The following is a 23,945-nucleotide window of genomic DNA, read 5'->3' as shown; positions in this document are numbered from 1 at the left end:
GGGTATTTGGCTGTTGGTGGGTGTTTAAGCCTTGCGGGTGAACTTAACCCCTTCATTAACTTCGCGGTTAATACCGCTATGGTAATGAAGGAGTTAACTCCTCCCGCTATACCTGCACAAGGCCTAAACACCCATCCTTGGGGCTAATATCCCCTTCACCCACCCCCGCTACCCAAAATTAAAACAATTCACTCAACAGACCCAGTACCCACCTCCTAGGCCCCCAAAATACCAATACAAAATCTAATGAACAACAATACACCACCCACCCCCCATGTGCCCCCATACTGTAAAACCATGATTTATTTTTTAACATACAGGATTAATATCTCAGTCCAGCGGGGGTCCCGGTAGGCCCGATGGGTGTCTGCAGGCCCCACGGGTGTCTGGGGTCTCCGGGTGGTCCCCACTAGGCGCCGTGGCCTTCCAGGTGGTACCTGCGGGTACCCGCAGGCCTCAATGGGGTCTACAGGTGGTTCAACGGGAGTCTGGGGGTCCCCGGGTCATCCCCACAGGTGTCTGGGGCCATCTGGGGGTCCCTGCGGGTCTGTGGTGCCCCCACAGCTTTGGAGCCCCTGGTTCTTCCCCACAGGTGTCCCCTGTGGGTCCGTAAATGGTACCCTTGGGCGTCCGGGAGTCCTCAGGTGGCTCCACAGGTGTCTGGGGCCCCCGGGTGGTCCCTGCAGGTCTGCGGGGCCCCCACAGCTGTGGGGCCCCTGGTTCTTCCCTGCAGGTGTCCCCCTTTGGTCCGCAGGTGGTACCCGTGGGTGCCTGGAGGTCCTCAGTTGGTACCCGTGGGCAGCCGGGGATCCCCAGGTGGTCTCCATGGTGGTGTTGACGATATTTTATCATAATTAATTTCTTTATTGGTTACTGTTACAATTATTTAATTGTTTTATTAATTAATTGGTTTCATTGGTTACTGTTACAATTCATTAATTGTTGTTTTATTAATTAATTGGTTACTGGTACAATTAATTAATTGTTGTTTTATGAATTAATTGGTTTCATTGGTTACTGTTACAATTAATTAGTTGTTGTTTTATTAGTTAATTGGTTTCATTGGATACTGGTACAATTAATTCATTGTTGTTTTATTAATTAATTGCTTTGATTGGATAATGCTTTAATTAATTCATTGTTGAGCTGGTTAGTGCTTTTATTAATTGCATTAGCTGGCTAGTGTTTTTATTTATTGAATAGTGGTGTTTCGATGGTTTTTAATGTTTTATTATTGTGCCTTTTGTGCATTAATGTAATTTGATTGGGGTGCCCATTGAGTGCTATAGTAGCTTTTTATGCCCATATTATTATATGGGCATGATGTACCACTATACTACTCAATGGGTACAGGGTGGGTATAGTGGGCCCGGGGTGGGTTGTTAAGCCCTCCGAGTGGGTAGCGGGGCAGGGTGGATTAACCCCTTAATTACTCTAGCGGTTATTAACCGCTAAAGTCATTAAGGGGTTAGGAGACATTAGATTGTATTTATTATGCATGTATGCTTTGTGGCAACAGAGGACAGGGACCTGCTGTATCCTGACGAGGATGCCTTTTATAATGCCAGGGGTAAGTAGAACTGTACTTATTTACTTTATTTATGCTGGCTAATGTTGTGATTAATAATGGGCAAATAATCTATTATCCATATCTGGATAATAGTTATTTTGTCCATTACTATACTGTATGTGTTTGGTGGTGGGGGGGGGGCTGATTTATTTAAATGTAGGCCATGTTTTATTTTTTTTACATACAGGGTTGGTACCTTAGGTCTGTGGGGACCCATGGAGACCACTTGAGAACCCCTGGACACCCACGGGTACCACCTGCGGACCCACGGGGGATACCTGCGGGGAAGAAACGGATGACCCACAGCTGTGGAGGCCCCGCAGATCAACAGGGACCACCCGGGGGCCCAAGACCCACGTGGGAACCACCTGAGGGCCCCAGACACCTTTGTGGATGACCCAGGGATCCCCAGACACCCGCAGGACCACTCGTGGTCCCCATTGGGGCTCCCAGGCACTTGCAGGTACCACCAACTCACACGGTTTGGGAATTTTGCTATGACATGTAATCGAGGCTTTCTGAATACCGTGATAGCAACGCTCCAAAAAAAGCGATATAAATGGCCCGGCGATTTTTTTAATGAACCTTTAGTGCATAGGCCCCATAGTGTCTCAAATCATTTCAAGATTAAACATAATAAAAACCTGGGAGGATTGATATGCAAGGGAATTGATGGTCCAAATTCCAATTGGAGAGGAGGAGATTGGATCTTTCTTATATCCAGACGCAAACGTTTCTGGATATATAATCTATAAACTTTGGCCCCTGAAGGCTTAAATATTGAATTAGATTTAGCTTCTTTTTTTGAAGAATAATTAAGCACATATACTTCCTTTATCTCACTTGAATCCTCAATTAATGTGGTAGAAATGTTGTTTTCCACAGTAGTTCTGTTCCATTCTTGTCTGTATTTCTATTGTTTTTTTATATGTTTTTTAAATGTGTTTTATGTTATTTTAGTTATTTGACAAACTATCATAGAGTGATTTTTTGGTTGGATTAAGATTCAAAATGTTAGAAATGTAGCTAACATTGTAGCATTTTACAATAGCTCTTATGAGATGTGTTTTTATTTTCATTTGGCTTTGTTTTTAATTTGGCAGTGATGTTGTCAATTGCAGATTGGATGTTTTAAATAGCTACATGCATATCCTTTCCCATTTCTTTGTAGGTTGCTTAATCAAACTTATATTTTAAATACATTTATAAAGATATATATATATATATATATATATATATATATATATATATATATATATATGTATGTATGTATGTATGTATGTATATATATATATATATATACATGTAGAGGTATCAGTACCGTGTTAGCCGAGCTTCAATAATCAAAAAATAAATAGATGATACCGTTCTGTGGCTAACGAAATGCTTTTATTTGTGCGAGCTTTCGAGATACACTGATCTCTTCTTCCGGCGATGTTACAATGAATGAAGCAAAAGGTATACTTAAAAACAGTGTCTCTTGGAATGTTATCTGTGCTGTTCCTTCCCCCGGTGTGGATGTGTTTTATGGCTGGAGGTGTCAAAAGGTAACTGAAAGCAAGTGAAGAAAGAGTGTGTATGTGTATCAGTGTGAATAAAAAGAATGGAAAGCCCACAGTACTGCACCGACACACTTTATTCGAGCAAATACCCAGTATGTACCTGGCAGATACCTGGAATGCGCCGCTCCTCACCTCTGACAAGCCCCGTTGCGTTTGCCTTCCCAGCCTGGGTTCATGCCTGGCTGATGGGCGGCTGATCTGTTAAATGATAATGATTAGGAATTAATAGGCTGCAATGCTTCGCGTGTCTACCAGATGGCATAAATTCATGAATTGTAATGCAGTATATATATATATACTGTGCAGTATTGCAGCCAGCGGGAATAAAATGCTTCAATCCTTTCTGGAAAATAACCCAATGCACTCGGGCAGAAAACAGTCACAAACCTCAATACACCCGGGTATACCCGAATTCGTGGGACTAGCCGAGCTCGAATAAAGTGTGTCGCCAGTGTATATACAGTGCTTTACACAAGGTGTGTGGAGTGGGAGTGGATATATATGGTGTGGGTGGGTGTGGAAATGTGAGAGTTTGTAGCACAACTAAAAGTGTGTGTGGATACTTAGTGGTCCCTATTGGTGTATAGGGATGGAAAAACAAGGAGTATTAGTATGTGTGAGAGACAGCTGTGTGTGCATACATATAGCACAGTATGTACAGACATGGCCTTTAGCGCTCATGGGACGAGAGTTCACTACTGTCAGTAATGACTCATAAAATTTCGATCTCTGTTTAGGCCACTGCTAAGTGTCCCGAACAGTTGCATAAATTTGTATTCATGCAACCGTCTCTCTTTCGGGGTTTTAAGATTACCTTTGAGTATGGAAACCCTCAGATCATTCATCTTACGGCCAGAGTCAGAGAAATGTTCGCCAACAGGACTGTCTCTTGTACCGCGTGTGATGCTGTGGCAATGCAGGTTCATTCTCTTGTTTAGCCCCTGCCCTGTCTCACCTATGTAGTGGCAGCCCCCTGGGCATTTCATGCACATGATGAGGTACACGACATTGCTGGAAGAACAGGTGAACCTTCCTCTGATTTTGTATTCTTGATTCCTGTGTGGTATTTGTATTGTGTCCACTGTGTAGAGCATTACGCAGGTTTTGCATCTTGGGTCCTGGCATGGTTTTGTCCCGCATTCAGTTGTACTGCTGAATACTTTTCTCCTCACCATAATATTCTTGAGATTATGGGGTTGTCTGTATGATAATAAGGGTGCTTCAGGTCTTCAGGCGGATCTCGCTCTCTGCTGACAGATCTTTCCAGTGGAGTCCTTCTCGCCAGGGCTCGCCATCTCTCTGCTGGATTCCTCTCACAGATATGTGCACCTTCCTGCATACTGCGAGGGGAATCCGCCAAAAACATGGAGAGTTTAAAGTATGGCGAATGGCCATTCTTGTAGTTCTCTGCATAGGCCCCTTAATCGTTAAACAAACCCATTCTCCAAAAAAGTTAACTACTCACAAAATAGTAGTACCAAAATAAAACTACTATAACAAAGCAAGCCTCACCCTGACCTAAAGTACAGCATAGAACACCAAAAATTACATCTATCTAATTAAACATTACATTACACACATTTAACAATAGCAGCATATCAAAATACATTTAAATAGTGAAAAACAAGCGTTTCCAACCTAATCATTTCTTACCCTGTATGTATATATCAATAGAGACATACATACATACATATATACATACTGTGGCCAGAAATGAGAATGGAAAAAAATTGTATCACATATAATAAATTACAAAAAACAGTTAAAGTTCCAAAAAAATACATTTCTTTTGTTAAGAAACCATTAGCTGCCCCACTCACCGACTCCCGTTGAACACCAAGCTCTCCAACCAATCCACGCACAGCAACAGGAACCCATAAAATGACAAACCATAACAAAATAAACTAAGACTTTCTTTTCAATCCAAAACGTCTACAGGATCTTCATCTGTGTTCTTCCATCTTCTTTCTTGTTCTTCTGGGGTCTTCTGGGGTCTTCTGGGGGTCTTCTTACCGTCTGCTGCCACGCCCCGGTCCTCTTCTTCCTTCCGGAGGTCCGTCCTCCTCGGCGACTGCCTTCAAAATGAGACGACATAAGTTTTTATAGGCCTATGACGTCACATTATCGTCAAATGGTTCCCACGGCCCTGAATGAGCAGTGAAAACCATGTGATTTTTGGGGGAAAAAATAATTTTGATGTCATTTAAAGGCAATGACGGCAGCCAATCAGAATGGCTGTGCTTCAATTGCCTTTAAGACAACGTCATGAAAAGAAAGATGGCCGGCCTCACATGGTATGGTAGCCAATCAGTGGCCAAGTGGCCAGTGGCCAGTAGCCAAGCGTGGGAAAAACATCCCAACTCTGATTGGCTCTTGTACCATGTGACAGGCTTTGAATGACATCACATCCGTTCTCCCCAAAGCCTCTGTCACATGGTCTACTAGAGCCAGAGTAGGGATGTAGTTCCCACGCTCTGATTGGCTACCGTACCATGTGAGGCCGGCCATCTTTCTTTTTGGTACCACTATTTTGTGAGATGTTAACTTTTTTGGAGAATGGGTTTGTTTAACGATTAAAAGAGTTAATTGTGTAATTGATTTGGATGGCATTTTAATTGTTTTGGGATTTCATTAATTAATGGTAATTTATTTTGCTTGCCTTGCTTGGTTTAAATAGTATACTTGTTTGGATATCATTCTATTTTCTTTTGAATATTTAATTGTTAGCATTGATTGGCAGAGTGTACATGGTGCACAGATTTTATGCATCATGTATACAATGTCAATACAATCTTTTGATTGCCAGATGAGAATGATTTTATTAGGAAATAGGATTTGGTTTTACTGTGGCAGATATGGAGAAGTGGTATTTTTATTTATGCATGTTTTACTAAACCCTTAAACATTTCTTTGTATATTGGTTCATCATGTGTAAAAAATCTACTCGCCACCTAATCCCGCCCCCAACCCCGCCCCTAGTCCCGCCCCTTGTCCCGCCCCCATCCCCGCTTTAAAATAAAATATATAAATAAAATACATTTAATAAATTCCTAGTCAGAACAACATTCGTTTTTGACAAATGTATTTATGACATTATACTAAAATTAGTCCTTGTTACGTGTGTGTGTGTGTAAGTGTGTAAATGTCGGATCTAGAAATAAAAGCCACAGGTGAATGACTAGTTTCCTGAACCCTTTAACCAGTGTCTGGACGTCCCCGCTTCACAATATCTAAAGCAGCAATCCCGCCTGGGATCTTACCTGATCCGCAGTCCCTCAATGTCCAGGTACCTCATTCCCGCAATGTTATAAGTTGGAGGGGATGTGTTCCCTACCTGTCTTCTGGGTTAGGGGGGGGTCCGATGTCTTCCGTGTGAAGCTTGAGTCAGATCTGGAAGAAAGCAGTATAAGTTATTTTGGTGTAGTATAGGACAGTTAAGATATATAGGGTAAATAAGATATCCAGATACAGAGAGGGGGATAGAGAGGAAGAGAGGGAGAGGAAGAGAGGGAGGGAGAGGAAGAGAGGGAGAGGAAGAGAGGAAGAGAGAGGAAGAGAGAGAGAGAGGGCGAGAGGGAGAGAGAGGAAGAGAGGGAGAGAGAGGGAGAGAAAGGGAGAGAGGAAGAGAGAGAGAGAGAGGGGAGAGGGGGGAGACCAGAGAGAGGGGGGAGACTAGAGAGAGGGCGGAGACCAGAGAGAGGGGAGACGGGGGGAGACCAGAAAGAGGGGAGACGGGGGGAGACCAGAGAGAGGGGAGACGGGGGAGACCAGAGATAGGGGGCAGGGGTGACTGACTGACCGGGACAGGGGTGACTGACTGACCGGGGCAGGGGTGACTGACTGACCGGGGCAGGGGTGGCTGACTGACCGGGGCAGGGGTGACTGACTGACCGGGGCAGGGGTGACTGACTGACCGGGGCAGGGGTGACTGACTGACCAGGGCAGGTGACTGATTGGGGGGGAGGGTACCTCTGGTGTCACACACATACTCCCATACACACATACACATTCTCCCATATATATATACACACACACACACACACACACATATATACACACACTCCCATATATACACACACACACACACACTCCCATATATACACACACTCCCATATATACACACACTCCCATATATACACACACTCCCACATATATACACACACACTCCCACATATATACACACACTCCCACATATATACACACACTCCGACATATATACACACACACACTCCCACATATATACACACACACACACACATATATACACACACACACACTCCCACATATACACACACACACACTCCCACATATACACACACACACACACACTCCCACATATACACACACACACACTCCCACATGTATACACACACACACTCCCACATATATACACACACACACGCACTCCCACATATACACACACACACACACACATATACACACACACTCTCTCCCCTCTACACACACACACACACACACACACACACACACACACACACACACTCCCCTCCTACACGCACACACACACTCTCCCCCTACACACACACTCTCTCTCCCCCCCTACACACACTCTCTCTCCCACCCCCTTACTCACCATGGATCGCTGTGGTCTCCAGTCTCTGTGACAGCCGAGGAAGTGGCAGGCCGGGTGTCGCCCTCGGCCTCGGCGGCTGTCGCTGCGGGTCACTGGGTGGCAATGAGGGATCCGGACACAGGGGAGAGAGGAGTGGGGCTAGTGATGCGGCAGGTCACCGGAGGCCGGGGACACGGAGTTGGAGGTGAGATCGGGAGTGAGTGGAGAGATTTGGGGTGTCGGGGGTGTCACGGGTGTCGGGGGGAGATTGGGGTGTCGGGGGGGGGGGTCACGCGTGTCAGGGGGTAGATTGGGGTGTCAGGGGGTGGTCACGGAGGCCGGGAGAGATTGGGGAGAGGGGGGGTCAGGGAGGCCGGGAGAGATTGGGGTGAGGGGGGGGGTCACGGAGGCCGGGAGAGATTTTGGGTGGGGGGGGGCGGATGGCCCGATGGGAGGGGGGGGCGACAGATGGCCCTGCAGGGGCCTGAGGCAGACAGGCGTGGAAGGGGCTGGCTGCCGGAAGGGGGAGGAGTGAAAGCGCTGAGGAGGGAAAGTTGCTCAGAGAGCCGGAGGCGGGGTAATCTCCCCCAACAACATGCAACCCGCCTCCGGCTTTTTTTTTTTTTTTTTTTCTCCAGCGCGAGCGCGGGAAAAACAGCAGCGCGAGTGCGGGAAATTTAAAAAACACACGTGTGCTGCTGGGCCAATATTTACTCGCCCGGGGGTTAAATCCACACGCCCCGGGCGTGTAAATGTATACAATTGTCGAACACTGTATATATATATATATATATATAACTATATATATACAGTGTTCGACAATATATATATAAAAGAGAAAAATAAGTAGCGCCACCAGTGAACTATTGAATAATAAATAAATATGTGTATATAATCAATTATGTAATGATTAGTGGTCCCAAAAAAGAAAAACTTATATTTGCATCCTATATAAAGGATAATGTGTCATAAAAATGTAAATAATATAAACAGTGAAAAACAAACTAAAATGTACTATAATTACATGTGACAAAATGGTGATATATGATAAAAATAAATACAGAGGCGGCACACTTTATTCTAACTGGGCTAGTGCCGCAAGCGGAGAGGTTTCCCGGCTTGCTCGTTTTTTTCCCTCGGCGTGCCGCGCGTCATCGATGCGCGGTCAAGCTTCATTGGGAGCGTGCGTGCATGGCGCGCGTGCCCAGGGCTCCCCGAGGGAGCCCTGGGTTCCTCTAATGTGGGGGATGGCAGTGGGGGGCAATAAAAGAAACATAAACAAATGTAAACAAATACAAATCAGCCAGGACAAAAGGAGACTATACAAATAAATGATATACTGTGCATAAAATACCATAAACACTATATAAAATTATATAAATAATAAATAATTATAACATTGTAATAGCAATAGATACAATAAAAATGGCAAGAAGTCATTGTATGTGCATGTAATTATATGAGCATGAAAAAATGCAAATTGCAATTTTTAGGATCACATTGTTACAAAAGTATATATATGTATATATGCAAATCATATGCAAAAAATGCGAATTGTGATATATTATTTTTAAATGAGAAACATATAAAAATGAATTATTTTATTAATAAGTGGCAATATGATCCCATGCACATGCATTACAATGCACAAATATAAACTCTGATGGAAATCAAGAAATTATAAAACCATAATAGTTCACTAATAAAAAATGATAATATAAATTTAAATATATATATATGAAAAATAAAATATATGTGAAGGATTAATAACATAGGGAATTACAACTAAAGATGATTAACGGAAATGAATTAGATAGTGTGAAATATAAATGGAGAATAATAGAAAGGGGCATGGGGAAAGAGGGAAAAGAAGGGGGAAGAGGGGAAAGAAGAGGGAAAAGGGAGAAGAGGGGAGGAATAAAGGGAAAATGAAGCAGGGAAGGGAAAGGAAGTTGTGGTAGGGAGGAAAGGGAAGGGAAGGAAGAAGGGGGGAAAGAGGGGGGATGGGAAAGAGGGGGGAGGGGAAAGAGGAAAAGGGAAAAAGAAAAGAGAAAGAGAAATGTTTGTTTGAAACTAAGAAGAAGCTGAAGTGGGAAGAGGAGTTGAGGAACCAATGAACACGAATGGATTCCACGGGTTGAGAACCACCCAGGCCCATGGAATCATACTAAAGTACTGGTATCCAGACATTCATTCAAACCTCCTGGGGCAAGAGTCCCCAGGAGGTGAATCCAAAATGTCTCCCTTCGACAAAGGGATATAAAACGATCCCCTCCTAGAGCAGAGAGAGGAATGTGCTCAATGCCCATAACAGTCAAGGAACCAGGATCCTTGTTATGTGTACAGATGAAATGTCGTGATAAATTATGGGTAGTGACACCATTTATGACATTCCTCCTATGCTCTAGGAAGCGAGTACTAAGAGATCGAGTGGTGCGGCCAATATATTGCTGGCCGCAACCACATTGCAGAAGGTAAATGACATAGGTGCTCAGACAGTTGATATTACCTTTGACACCATATTGCCCACCCTTCTGAAGGGAGACAAACTCCGATCTAGTAATTAGGTGTTTGCAAGTGATGCAGCGACCCCTACCACACCTATGGTTGCCTGATCGGCCCAGAGGTGTGGTATTGGCAACCACCTCAAAGAGTCTTAATCTGCTCGGAGCTAAGGTATTTTTGATGTTTTAGCCTTCCTATAAACAATAGGTACTTTCTGAGGCAGAATGCTTACTTAATGCGGATCGCACTTCAAGATACTCCAATGGGTATTCAAAATACCCTGGATGGATCTAAACAATTGATTGAAGGTGGTAATAAACCTGGGAAAAACCCTCAGTGTTAGATGATCCATTCCTAGGTGTACCATAATCTGTACGTACATTGATGCAGTCTTTAGATTTCTTGAGAAGTGTAGATCTATCAGAGGCCCTGACCTTGCTGAAAGAGTCCTCCACAAGATCAGAATCATAACCCTTCAATAGGAATTTTTTGCTCCAATCTTTAGATTGACAAAGAAAATCGCTCTCCCTGGAACAGTTTCTTTTGAGACGATAAAACTGTCCCAGGGGAATATTTTTGAGCCATTGTGCATGATGGTTACTTGATGCATGAACATAGTTGTTAACTGAGATGGATTTGAAGTGAGTGGCTGTGACTATATTGCCCTCTGGATCCGTAGTTAATACAAGATCCAGGAAGACCACAGAAATAGAACTAATATTAAAAGTGAACCTCAAACCCAAATCATATGATCAAAAGAACTCAGGACATCAGAAAAAACTGTGATATCACCTTCCCAAATAATAATAATATCATCGATGAAATGGCCATAGTACACGAGGCCCGCCCCCAGCTCCAGATTATGCCAGACAGATGTTTCTTCCCAAAATACCATAAAGAAATTGGCATAGCTGGGGGCAAACCTCGTCCCCATGGCCGTTCCACAGATCTGTAAATAAAACAATTCCTCAAAAGAAAAATAATTGTGAGTTAAAATAAAAGTGATACTATCCAACAGAATTTTTCTGTGAGGAGTGGGAATAGATGAATCCATGCTAAGCCAAAAGTCGATAGCTCTGATCCCCCTGGAATGATCAATGCATGTGTACAAAGATGATACATCACATGTAGCCCAGAGGTATCCGGGTTTCCATTTAATCTCGGATAGGGAGTCGATGACATGTAGCGTATCCTGAATATGTGACCTGAGCTTGGCTACAAAGGGTTGAAGATAGTAATCAACATACTGGGATAGGCCAGAGGTCATCGACTCCATACCCGAGATAATGGGTCTGCCAGGGGGACCAGTCATGGACTTATGAACCTTGGGCAAATGATAAAAAATAGGAGTGCGGGGGTGATCAGAATAAAGAAATTTAAATTCAAATTTGGTTAAAAAAACCCTCTTCCAAGGCCTGAATCAGATGTTGTTTGAGAAGAGCCTGAAAACATGAGGTAGGGTCATCTGGCAAGGGAGAATAGGAGGCAGAGTCACCCAGGAGTCGATGGGCCTCATTTAAATAGGCCGATCTGTCCTGGATGGCTATGCCCCCACACTTGTCAGCCTGTCTAATAACGATGTCCTGATTATTCTTCAGATCATTGAGTGCATCCTGTTCACCTTTAGTAAGGTTCTGATTGAATCTATAAGGTTTCATAAACAATGACTCAAAATCTTTGAGTACTAGATTATAAAATGCATCAATATATCCTCCCTTAGATTAATAGGGAAAGAATAGCAATTTTGGTCTGACAGGGGAATGCATAATTTTTAAATCCCCTTCCAGACCAGTATCTAATGGATACGCAGAATGTATAGTTAAATCAAAATTGTCAAGAGCATTATTAACTGATCCTGATGATCCTTCTGACTCAATCAGCAAGTTAGTCAGGGCCTCTAAGCAAATATCCTCCTGAGTACTAGTAACAAATAGAGAACTCGCTAGCTTTTAATTTTTCTCCTGAATGTTAAAATGGAGCTTAAGTGTGATTTTTGTGATAAAGCTGTTGAGATCTACAAATAATTGGAAGGCATTAGGGCCTGTGTTGGGTGAAAAGGATAGTCCCTTCTCAAGAAGTAATGTTTGATATATAGATAATTGAAATGTTGAAAGATTGAATATCCCACTACTTTCTGGAGGACTTAGTTTTCTTCTGTTCTCCTTTTTTCTCTGGATGACTCTCCCCCCTCTAACTCCCCTGCCCCTCTTTTTCCCAAAAGGGCTGGTTTGTTTTGTGTCCAAAGTGGATACTGCCTCCCCTTCTCCTTTTCCCCTAAAATCTTCTCCTGGTGTGGAGTCCTGTCTAAATAATACTGAGAGGATCTCTGTGGATCCTTTGTAACCCTAGGTCTAGCACCCCCAAGAGCATCAGTGGGTACAGAGGGGACAGACACTCCCCCCCCCCCCACTCTCCGGGAGTGCCTCCACCTCTAACACGGAGAATCTGTTTCCAAAGGCCTGGGCAATACCTGTATCCTTAATCAAGGTGTACAAACAAAAATAAAGTCCCCAGCGCTAAAGTCCAAGATACCGTGATCTTAAGGCAGTCTTTGGTCTTTAAGATGGTAGTTGGGCTCTGGTAAAGATGCTCCAGATGGGATATGTCCTTGATGTAAATGGATACACCGTCTGAAATAACAGATAACAGACACACCTGATTGCGCAGCGTTTTTCAGCAATCAGAGCCCTATCTAAGACTGTGAAGAATCCTACTCACATAATGAATGCCAATGTGTTCAGTGGAGAGAATCTGTACTTGCTCCCCTTCTCCTCAGCTCCTCTCACGAACCCCACGTGGAGACAGCTTACTGGAGGCGACCTCAATCCACAATGGCGTCAGGGATGGTTCCGTTACGGCACCCCCACCGATATGTGACAGGAATAAGCACAATATAGTGTAGTTTGAAATGACCTTTATTAGCTAAACACTATAAAAAGTATTAAAATACACTCACATGGTGCAATATTGGATCGTATTGCTCAAAATGCCGTCCGCAGCTTGCAATTCCTAACGGCACGATGGAGAGGATCCCTGCACACAGACACGCTGTTGACTGAGCTGAGTTGTTGACTGTTGACTCAGGGTCCCTGAGCCACAAATCAATGCGGTTCAGCTCTGGGGACCCCCTGCTAACGTACACTATTATTAAAATACATTAATGCTGCTTCATTACCATAGCAGATAGCCGCAAAAGTAAGGAATGATTGTTTATTTATATGTGTGTTTTACTCATAGTGTAGATGTGCAGAGGGTCTCCAGAACTGAACCGCTTTGGTTTTAGGTCCGGGGACCCCCTGCTTCCCGAGATACAGGCCACTTTAAGGGGTGCCGGTATCCCTCTGCTTTGTTTACATTCCGCGGTCACGTGATCGGGATATTTAAATGCAGAGGATACCGGTACCTCATAAAGGGGTCTGTATCTCGGGAAGCAGGGGGTCCCCGGACCTGAAACCAATGCGGTTCAGCTCCGGAGACCCCCTGCACATCTACATTATGCATAAAAATTGTTTTGAAATATTTTTTATTTTGCCGATGATTGCGCAGAGAGAGTCGCGGATCTTTCTCTGCTGCAATCACATACCAGCAGGGGACGGCGTCTCGCCAGGTTATCAGCAGACAGACTGTCTCGCCACCGGCTACTCGGCATTTTGCTTTCGCAGTGATTCGCCAGGGATTCGGCCCTTCCTGAATACTGTGAGGGCAAATTGCCAAAATCATGCCGATATTGAACCCCTGCCGAGAGTGCTTTTTCGGTGCTTACTGCATGAGGCCCCTAGACCCTATTGAGCCTCTGTTTCTAGTCCAAAATAAACTTATTTCTTAACCTTATCCTCGGCCCCCTTTTTATTATCTATGTATGCAACCCAAAGTTTATCCAAAAAATCTTAACGAGGGACTTCCTTAGAGTTGGTTTTAAAATGTCTTCAAATGTCTCAGGGGCTTCATAACTGCTGAAAATATATATCTGTGTTGACTAAAATAATTGAAATGCTGGAAAGTATTGTTCTGAAATTTAGAGCAGTGCTCAAACATTACATCACCACAGGAAAGGAAAACAATTTCTTTAATTGTAGAAGCCTGCTGCTGGAGACATTTTCATGAAACATTATGGACGAGTGATAGAGGTAACTGCAAATAATTGGTGGAAGCATATGCATCTATTAAGCTCATGTATAGGAACATAGATTGATATTTAATTGATTTTGGGATTTCTTTGAGTGCAGAAAGCAGAAGCACTTTACAAGGACTGAGAACTACAGGGACTGACAACTAATGACTAGGTTAACCAGGCCTCTTGAATTACAGTAGCAAGAGAGACTGTCTCTGAAACTGGGCCAAGTTGAGGCACTGGAGGATTATCGCTGTGGGGAGGTCAGATAAGGAAGCATGGACACCCCCCCCCCCCCCACATCGTGACCGTAACAAACACTGTCTCCAGCACCACAGACTTGTTTTTTGACCATGGCAGCAGAGAAAGTAAATCGTATGCACGATCGGCACTTGCCGACTGCGCATTCACTTGCGCGACCAGAAAGCTCTGATTGTGTATGAGCAACCGGCAAATGCCTCTTCACATATGCACAGTCAGCACTCGCTGTTCGTACAAGCGCAGTCAGCGAGCTCCAACTGTACATGCATGACATTTGTCCTGGATTTTGTTGGGAGAAATATGGTTACCCTAGTCTTACCTCTACTTAGACAATATTCCGATGTGTCTGCCCTATGACTTATAACCGCTAGAATTAGCCTGCAATTTTGTGGTGGATTTTATCACCATCAGTATAGTGAGTTTGTATTTGCCCCAATAATTTCATCCTGTCTATACCATTCAAGTTTAGTTTTGATCTCATTCAGATTAATGCATTTTTCCTGCATCGGATTGATGCCGGGATGCTCCGTAGCTGATATCCATTAATATCAGCATCGGAGACCCCCGGGATGAATCCTATGCAATAAAAATGCATTTAAAGGCAACTTCGTTACCTTAGCGGCTAACCACTAAGGCAATGAAGGGGTTAAGGAACAATATCAGCTTTATTGGGGGCAGAGGGGGTGAGTGAAGCATGAACTTAGCCTTTATTCATCCCCTTAGCCCCCAATAAACATTACAATATGTACTAACCACCAATACACAACCCACCCACACCCTGAGCCCCTACATAAAACCACAATCTATTTTTTTATACATAGGATTGATACCAGAGGCCGGCGTGTGTCCCTGGGTGGTCCCCACAGATGTCTGTGGGCCTCCAGGTGGTCCCTGTTGGTTTCAGGGAGTCCCCGGGTGGTCCCGACGGATGTCTAGGAGCCCTCAGGTGGTCCCCACGAGTGTATGGGGGCCCTCGGGTGGTCCCCACGGGTGTCTGGGGGCCCTCAGGTGTTATTATGCAGAGGAGATGACGTCACATGGTATTCTCATTTTTAATAAAGTCACTCTTGCGTTGAATATGTTCTTAGCCACGCCCCTGAGCCTTGCAGAACCCTCAAGAGAATGCTTTTGAAAATAGCTCCAAAAGGATCCTGGTTATAAAGTTGTCAAGAGAGCCATATTTTTTTTCCGTTTCGAGCAAGACAACTGCCCTTATCTCGAGTCTCTATTAGCTCCATACAACCCATCCGGCAATTTTAGTGGGCCATATAGGATAGGCCACCCCAATTACTGTACGTTCTCTTTGAAGACAAGCATAAACCCGGAAAAAGTCCTGACCTGTTACAAACCCAACATATTGTATTTTGAAACCATCCAAATTAAAACCAATTCATTATAATTCTCTGTACTGTATTCTTTGTGAAGCGCTGAGTACACTTTTAGCACTATATAAATAAAGACAATACAATACCACTGTACACAGGTATCCAATGTGGTTTTGCTATTCACTATAACTGTGCTGTGTACTGTACAGTACTGTAGATAGAAAGCAGCTTTACCTAAAGGGGCAGTGCCACTTAAAAATATTCTGCCTTACAAATTAACTTTAGTTTCCCATCCTGGTTTTAAATTGCATTGTGAAATTATCCACTAGTTCTTTGAGGAGAAATAGTACTATAAAACAATACTTTTTTTGGGCTCATAAAATTGCCCACATTGCAAATGTACTAAGATATGATTTACTTGTATAACATCTCCCGGGAAAATGCAACTTTGAAATCCATGGCAAAATGTAAGATTTTAACAGCATGTATTTTGTATTATGTGGAATTTGTAGAGCTGCTCAGAGTAACTTTGTAAAACATTTAACTGTATCTAAAATAGTGGCAATAAAAGCTAAAACGTTGAGATAATTCAGTAGTACAGTAAATATTTACAATGCTGTGGTAAGTTGCCTATTTTGTCTGCAACTTTAAATGACTGACTTGGTCAAAATGAACTGGTTTTCTTTGGCACCACTTGTTTCTATGGTTACAAAATTGTGTTAAATGCGATTCCAGCACATAATCAGTTCATTTTGTCAATGTAATGCGGGAGAGTGAACATTAAACACAAATGGATGATATAATTATGGCTTAAAACTTACTGTCAGTTAGAACCAAGTTCAACCGCTTAGAAGAGAGATTTAGTGTCGCCCATTTGTATTACATTTACATTTTCCCCAATGTTTGTGAAAACTTGATTTAAAATATTGAATTTGCGTGTCGTGCTTTGAGCAGAATCAATTTTGCTTTGCCTTTACATATACAATATAAAAATTAACATACTGTAACACACCTCTCTTGTTTAAAGCGTATTAACAATAAGATAAGGGAGATGGCCCATATTAATATTTTCAATTTATTTGCTTTTCTGAAGAGTACTTCAGATTTTGTATATTGCATATGATTTGTAAAGACTCAAAAAGCATTCAGCCTAGGGACACAAAGTGCAAATGTTGGATAAGAATTATATATATATATATATATATATATATATATATATATATATATACAGTATATATATATATATATATATATATAAATATATATATATATATATATATCATTAGTACATTATTTATTTTTAGAAAATGGCCCCACTTTTGATATTAGCATCTTATTTCTCTTTTGATAAATGGCCTTTTCTGGGTCTGTATATTTGCTGTGCAGAATCAAAACATCCAACTGATATGTCTACAGTACTTTTTCCGCTTGAAGATAAGTTTTATCTTTAAGAGACTCACGGTTGAACTTATGCACTCTAGGGAGAACTCTAAAAAAATCAGATCTGGGCTTTATGAATTCTGCCTAAGTAATCTGATAAGCTCTTTCAGAGTGGAAATGTTTGATATTTATCAGCACAGAAATACATAGGAAATACCGCCCTATGATTTCTTGGATTAACAGAACTCCACATACAATAGGGCATTGAAACACATTTTGGGTGCACCAATACTGGTACTGATTTGACATTATAGACAAGTTTGTAATAATATTTTAAAATGTAAAGCAGGGCATTTTTGTGACTACTCTGTTATTGTTGTGGTTTGTTGCAGCTATAAATGACCTACAGCAGCGTTGCGCAATCTGTGGGGCGCGACCCCCAGGGGGGGCGCGAGACTGCCGACGGGGGGCGCGGGGTTTACAGAGGCCCCGCGCGCTTCCCGAAGGCACTTAAATTAAGTGCCGGGGGAGCTGCAGGGCCTCTGTAAACCATACTTACCCGTGGCTCCGGCTGCTTCCTCCCGGCGTCGCCATGGCAACGCGGCGTCAAAATGACGCTGCGAGGTCATGTGACGTCACGTTGCTATGGCAACGTGACGTCATTACGCCGGTGCGAGGGTAAGTTGGGGTTGGGGGGGGCGCGGGAGTGAGGGGACAGCCGGCAGGGGGGCGCAGGGAAAAAAGTTTGCGCCCCCCTGAATATGATTATTAGAAATGTTTGAAATATTCCCAAAAATTCACAAAATGAGACGAATGTTGCCAATTTTTGGTTGTAAATTCAAAGAATTGAAAAATGTGTAAGTTTAAAAACATTTTTTAATAATATTAAAAAGTAAATACGCATGTCACATGACCCTGTACATACAATAGTGCCATATGCTTGACATTTCGATAAACTGTCGCTCAAATTCTATTGCAATACAGTAGGGCCCCGCTTTACAGCGCTCCGCTTTACGGCGTTCCACTAATACTGCGTTTCCCAATGTATACCCATATTCATTAAGTTCGGCCATTTTCAGTATGACGTGCACAGCAGCAAAGTATCCGGCTGTCACTAAACAACAGTTTTAGTGCGTGCGCAACTCCTCGTCAGATGCCATTTGTCAGCTAAACAGTCTATTTACAGCTCTGCAACTTTGTTATCAAAGGTTCAATACAGTACAGTAGGGCACCGCTTTATGGCGATTTCCGCTTTACAGCGGCAGCCTGGAACGGAACCCGCTGTATGAGCGGGGCCCTGCTGTATTCTGATATTATGAAGTTCTCTTCAATCTTGCAACATTGGGGCCAAATTCAGTGTACAGTAATTCACAAATTTGAGAACATTGTGGGGGGGGGGGGTGGCGGGGGAAGCGACATTTAAAAAAAATTGCATTGTAACTTTTAACCCATTTGAACAGCTCTAATGATTAGAATGATAAAAACATAAGATTTAACAACTTATAGGATTCCACAATAGTAACCTGTAATGTGTGCCATTGACGAAGAGCAAGGCAAGCAATTGCCATCCCTTAAAGTAGGGTTTCTCAACTCCAGTCCTCAAGACCCCCAATCCGGTCACATTTTAAGGATTTCCCTGCTTCAGCCCAGGTGACTCCAGACGGAAACTGAGTCACTGATTGAGCCACCTGTGCTGAAGCTGAGATATCTTGAAAAGCTGACCTGTTAGAGGGTCCCGAGGACTGGAGTTGCGAAACCCTGCCTTAAAACAATGGGTTTCAATAAAAATGTGTCTCTACTCAAGGTTTTATTGTATTCCAGGAAATGTTTGCACTGCATAGATGCCCTATTAACTAACTTTAAATATTTATCTCTCTCAGCTGATTTTGGTCTTTCTAAGATTGTGGATGATCAAGTGACAATGAAGACTGTGTGTGGAACTCCAGGATACTGTGGTAAGTGTCAGCAGGATTGGTAAAAACTTTGAACATGCTATTAATATTTTCATTTCAGCTCCGGGAACCCCCTGCTTCCCGAAACACAGACCTCCATAGTGGGTGCCGGTAGCCACTCCGCTCAGCGGAGTTTCAAAGCTCCCGTGCCCTGCGGGCCAATAGGAAGCCGTGATGTCATCTGGTGTAACTTTGTATTGGCCCATATGATGCGGGAACATAAAGCCTTTCCAAGCTACAGACCTCCAAAGGGGGTGCCTGTATCTTGGGAAGCAGGAGGTCCCCTAAGCTGAATGTAATGGGGTTTAGCTCCAGAGACCTCCTGCCTATATTAAATAATAATAATAAAAAAGTGCATGAATTGCTGAATTAACATGTGATATGATATAATTAAATAATTCAAAACATTCCTCCAGAATGTTGCAGGACAGTCTTACACTTTTACTTCATCTAGGATCAAGGTCTCAGACGTTGCTTTGGAATTTTAAAGGGGCAATACAACATGGCCAGCCAGAAAACAATCTTCTGTTAAGAAGATAGAACATAAATGTTCCCAGCACACCAAGAAAAAAGAACTAATCAGCCAAAAAGTCAAATTTAATTAAACATTAACGATGCATATAACGTCAAACAGCAACAGAGGGAACAGGGACAAAGACAGGGATGGGGAAGGAAAGAGAGGAAAGGAGAGGAAGAAAAAAACACGGGAAATAAAAAGTGCAGGGCAAGGGGGGCAACGTAACATTTCGGGGTACAGACCCCTTCTTCTGGCCCGTTCCCAGGTAGACTGAAGTCACCTGGTACTTCCCTTACCCTGTGACTAGGTACCTGAAATACACAGTGACACACTGACACTAAATTACAAAGGTAAATGAAACAATGGAATAACAAAGATATATAAAGAGCTACTGCTAGTACTTCAAGCAAAATACAGGTAAACTGGGAAGCACAAATCTCATATAGGAGTGCCTGAAAACACAGTGACAGATAAGGAGTATAACTGGAAAAGTATGGTGCTACAAGGTTAATGACCCACTGAAGTAGACTTGTGGCCAGCATACACAGGAACAGTCCAAAGGTAAATTCAGCTGGAACAGTAAACTCCTCAGAGTTTCATTTACCTCTGTAATTTAGTGTCAGTGGGAACGGGCCAGAAGAAGGGGTCTGAACCCCGAAACATTACGTTGCCTCCCTTGCCCCTCTTGCCCTGCACTTTTTATTTCCTGTGTTTTTTTCTTCCTCTCCTTTCCTCGCTTTCCTTCCCCATCCCTGTCTTTGTCCCTGTTCCCGTGTATATACGTTGTCCCTCTGTTGCTGTTTGACGTTATATGCATTGTTAATGTTTAATTAAATTTGACTTTTTGGCTGATCCTTTATTAGTTCTTTTTTTCTTGGTGTGCTGGGAACATTTATGTTCTATTTGATTATTTGAGAGGAACGAGGGTCCTCTCTGTTCCCGTCTCCACCCGTTATTGCTGCACAGACTTTCTTAGTGTGTGCTGTCTGTACTTACTTTGTTAATCTTCTGTTAAGAATTTAACAATTGAATTGGCTTCCCTAACCTTACAATGCTAATAGCAACGGTTTGATTGCTTATATTTTCTTGGAAATAATAACAAGTTTAATTTCTGAGGGTTATTGTCCCACCCGGTTCTTATCAATGGCCCAATAAAAAAGGGGAGGGAGCTGGCTTTGGCTGTACAAGCAGTTGCTGAACACACAGTGACATTAAACAAAAGTGCTCAGAATAAATCCAATTCCTCCCAAATCTCAACTCACCAGAGTTAATAAATACATTTAAACAAATTACTTACTTATAGGTGTTAAATTTGGATAAAGAGGCATCAATAACCCAGATATAAGCCCTTATACAGTGCATGTCTGAGGAGAGATTCCTCCTTTAAATTACATCAAAAATGTAATCCAGAAAATGTGTTATTTGACCTCAATATATAATGGTATATTCTTTGCATGGAGTTTGCTTTTTATGCCTCAGCAAGTGGTGTGGACAAGTTACATGGATTAATGGGATAAGATAGAAGAAACATTACTTGTTTACTGTCTTTTTGTGCAGCAAATAAATTGTCTATTTTTACTGATATTAATCTTGTGTACGTCGGGATCTTGTGTTAAATGTTAATAAGACGTGTCACGTTTGACACCCCTGCTAGCACGTGACCTGAATACGGGTTAATACTCACGTTCACGAGCGCTCCCACTTTTCACCTCCGCAGAGGTCCCTCAAATGGACAATATCTCTTCTACAGGACGAGGGTTAATAAACAACTCACAAGCTGCCCCACTCTTCACCTTCACAAAGGTCCTTCAAATGAATTAACATCTCCCGTAAATCCATCCCAATATACTACAGTCATGAACAGCACACCAGTGAGCACTTGACTTAGATATGTGTAGCCCTTGTACCCCCCTCCCCCCCCCCAAGTGAGATTGGGGTCATCTGTTTCTCTGCTACTCCATTTAGGTGATGTGCTGTACCTGTTTGGCAACAGAAGGGCTGAGTGCTCCGCAGTGTTGTGGGGAGAACAGGACAGATTTACAGGTTACCTTTGTTCTTTGGTGCAGCACCTCCAGTCAGCATGGATCCTCTGTGATAGCAGCAGGATGGCCCATACTGACACATTTCTTTCAGCAGCAAGACATTGAAACACACTGGTGATGGTTCCATGGTATTTATTGCAATCAGAGCAGATGTACAAAGCGGGTGCATTCTTCTCCCAGCTTCCCCTATTGAAGGCACTCTGGTTAAGGCTTGAGGCCCAGACCAGGCCTTCTGGATTCCTGCTCACATCCCCTAGTGAGATGGAGGGTAGATGGTGCTCACTCCACACGGGGAAGAAAGACAGACAGACATACCCCCACTTTGGGAAGTGCCAGTATTTACAGTATAGCCTGTGGTGTGACTGTAACTCTGACTTAAAACAAATCATCAGATCTGGATACTGATAGGCCCTCATATCCAGTGTGTGGTTCAATCAGTACCCACCCCTCAGGCTGGCACTCTCTGGCTGTTGCTAAGGTCCGCCCTTGGATACATCTATTGATTCCAAGGCTGCAAAAGCACACAGGGCCTTTAAGAAGGAATTATCCCATCTACTGCCTGCACCTAACAGGTCGTACACCGGTAGGGCCCAGGAAAATAAGTAGCGGCCAGAGGGTAGGCTACATATGCAATCAGGGTTAATACACACAGCTACTCTAGCCAACTCACCTTTTGCCTGCGCAAGGTACCTCCAATTAGTTCATATTAACCCATTACTCAATTGCAATCATATCTATACACTTCCACCACCCGGGAAATACAAATCAAAGTTGTAAAATTAATATTTGCCAGGGCCCCAGGTCCCTGTTTATTATACAAAAAAACTATTCACTTTAACACACAAAAAATCCATTGTAGCCAAAGGTGTCTGAATATGTAAATACTCTCCCCAGAGCGTGCAACAGTTCATTCAGAGCCCAAAGCATTACTTATTAAATGTTTTAATATATATAAAAAATACAGTGCTTAGGTTACAGAAAAGGAAACAAACAATTACAATAATTGCAGAACAGTTTCTCAAAATAAAAAGGATAAACATAGACAGAAAATCCTATACATTACCAAATGCCATAGATTTTCCCCAGAGAGGCCACTGGTTCAGGAACAGGAAATATCACGTGTTTAGTCCAAACACGTCTGTTGGAATCTGATTTTTCATGATCTTTGTCCAGACTTTAAGTCCGATTTTCCCCATTGCAACAACATAAAACCACCCCTGTTATAAATCAGCTGTGTGATTGACAGTTTTATGACAGAGAGACAAAAAACTTCACATTTTCTTTAAAGCTAACAGAGCCCAGTCTGCTTATTGTTTATGACCTTCTAAACACCAGTGTCACCTTGAGTGGGATATCCTGGATAGGCCCCTCTCAATTAAGCCCCTTTAAAGCTCAGCACCGTACCATGAAGGGTCCTGGCCTGTTACAAACCTGATATATAGTGTATTTTTAAACTCTGACTGTAGCTCACTAACCCCTGAAGCACAATATGGATTAAAATACCTAATAGCATACAAGCAAGATATTACCTGCCACTCACCTCTTACAGATCAATAAAGTACTAATGTTCATAGGGTGCATAAGGGAATAGTAGCAACTTATTTACAATAAGGTTGATACAGTAGATACAGTACAACCCAAAAGATACCTATCTGCGCTCACTATTAACGGTTAATGGGCCAGAAAAATTTAATCCGTGGGCACTAATGTACAATTTGGCCACTCACAATGAGTTGTGAACATTTAAACATTTAAACATTTAAAATAACAATTTATTAAAGTAAACTGAACTACAATAAGGTATGTGACAAACAAGATAACAAATGATTAAATCTAGGTGGAGGTCACTATGATTGAATCGGTACTTTATCTTCAAACAGACTACGACCTATCTGTATTACCCAAATGAGGCTACGCAGATAGTCCCTTTTAACAGTACATTTCCACATGGCAGGTTACCATCTGCAGGGTTTTCACAGTAACAGATTTTTAGTTCAGAAGGTAGATGGTCTAGCACATGTTAAAAACAGAATATGAACATTTTCCCAATCACAACTTGGCTTTATTCAGTATACTCTAATATTTTATGTATAGTTTGTAGCTGTTGTTTTTTACTTGGCCAAGTATTCCCAAGCCATAAAGAGATG

General features: G+C 42.6%; 1 protein-coding gene across 2 annotated transcripts in view; it reads left to right on the top strand.

Moving 5' to 3' along the window:
• CAMK4 (calcium/calmodulin dependent protein kinase IV) overlaps positions 1–23,945 on the top strand; it is a 564,785-nt gene that overhangs the window by 502,660 nt on the left and 38,180 nt on the right. For both annotated transcript variants that reach the window (XM_075601861.1, XM_075601870.1), the window contains one exon: positions 19,168–19,242. In XM_075601861.1, the coding sequence (XP_075457976.1) occupies positions 19,168–19,242 (75 nt within the window). The remainder of the gene's footprint in view (positions 1–19,167; positions 19,243–23,945) is intronic.

Source organism: Ascaphus truei, chromosome 1, assembly GCF_040206685.1.
Source record: "Ascaphus truei isolate aAscTru1 chromosome 1, aAscTru1.hap1, whole genome shotgun sequence".
Classification (NCBI taxonomy): Eukaryota; Metazoa; Chordata; class Amphibia; order Anura; family Ascaphidae; genus Ascaphus; species Ascaphus truei.
The sequence above is the reverse complement of the archived record's forward strand: the minus strand, read 5'-3'. Positions and strand labels throughout refer to the sequence as shown.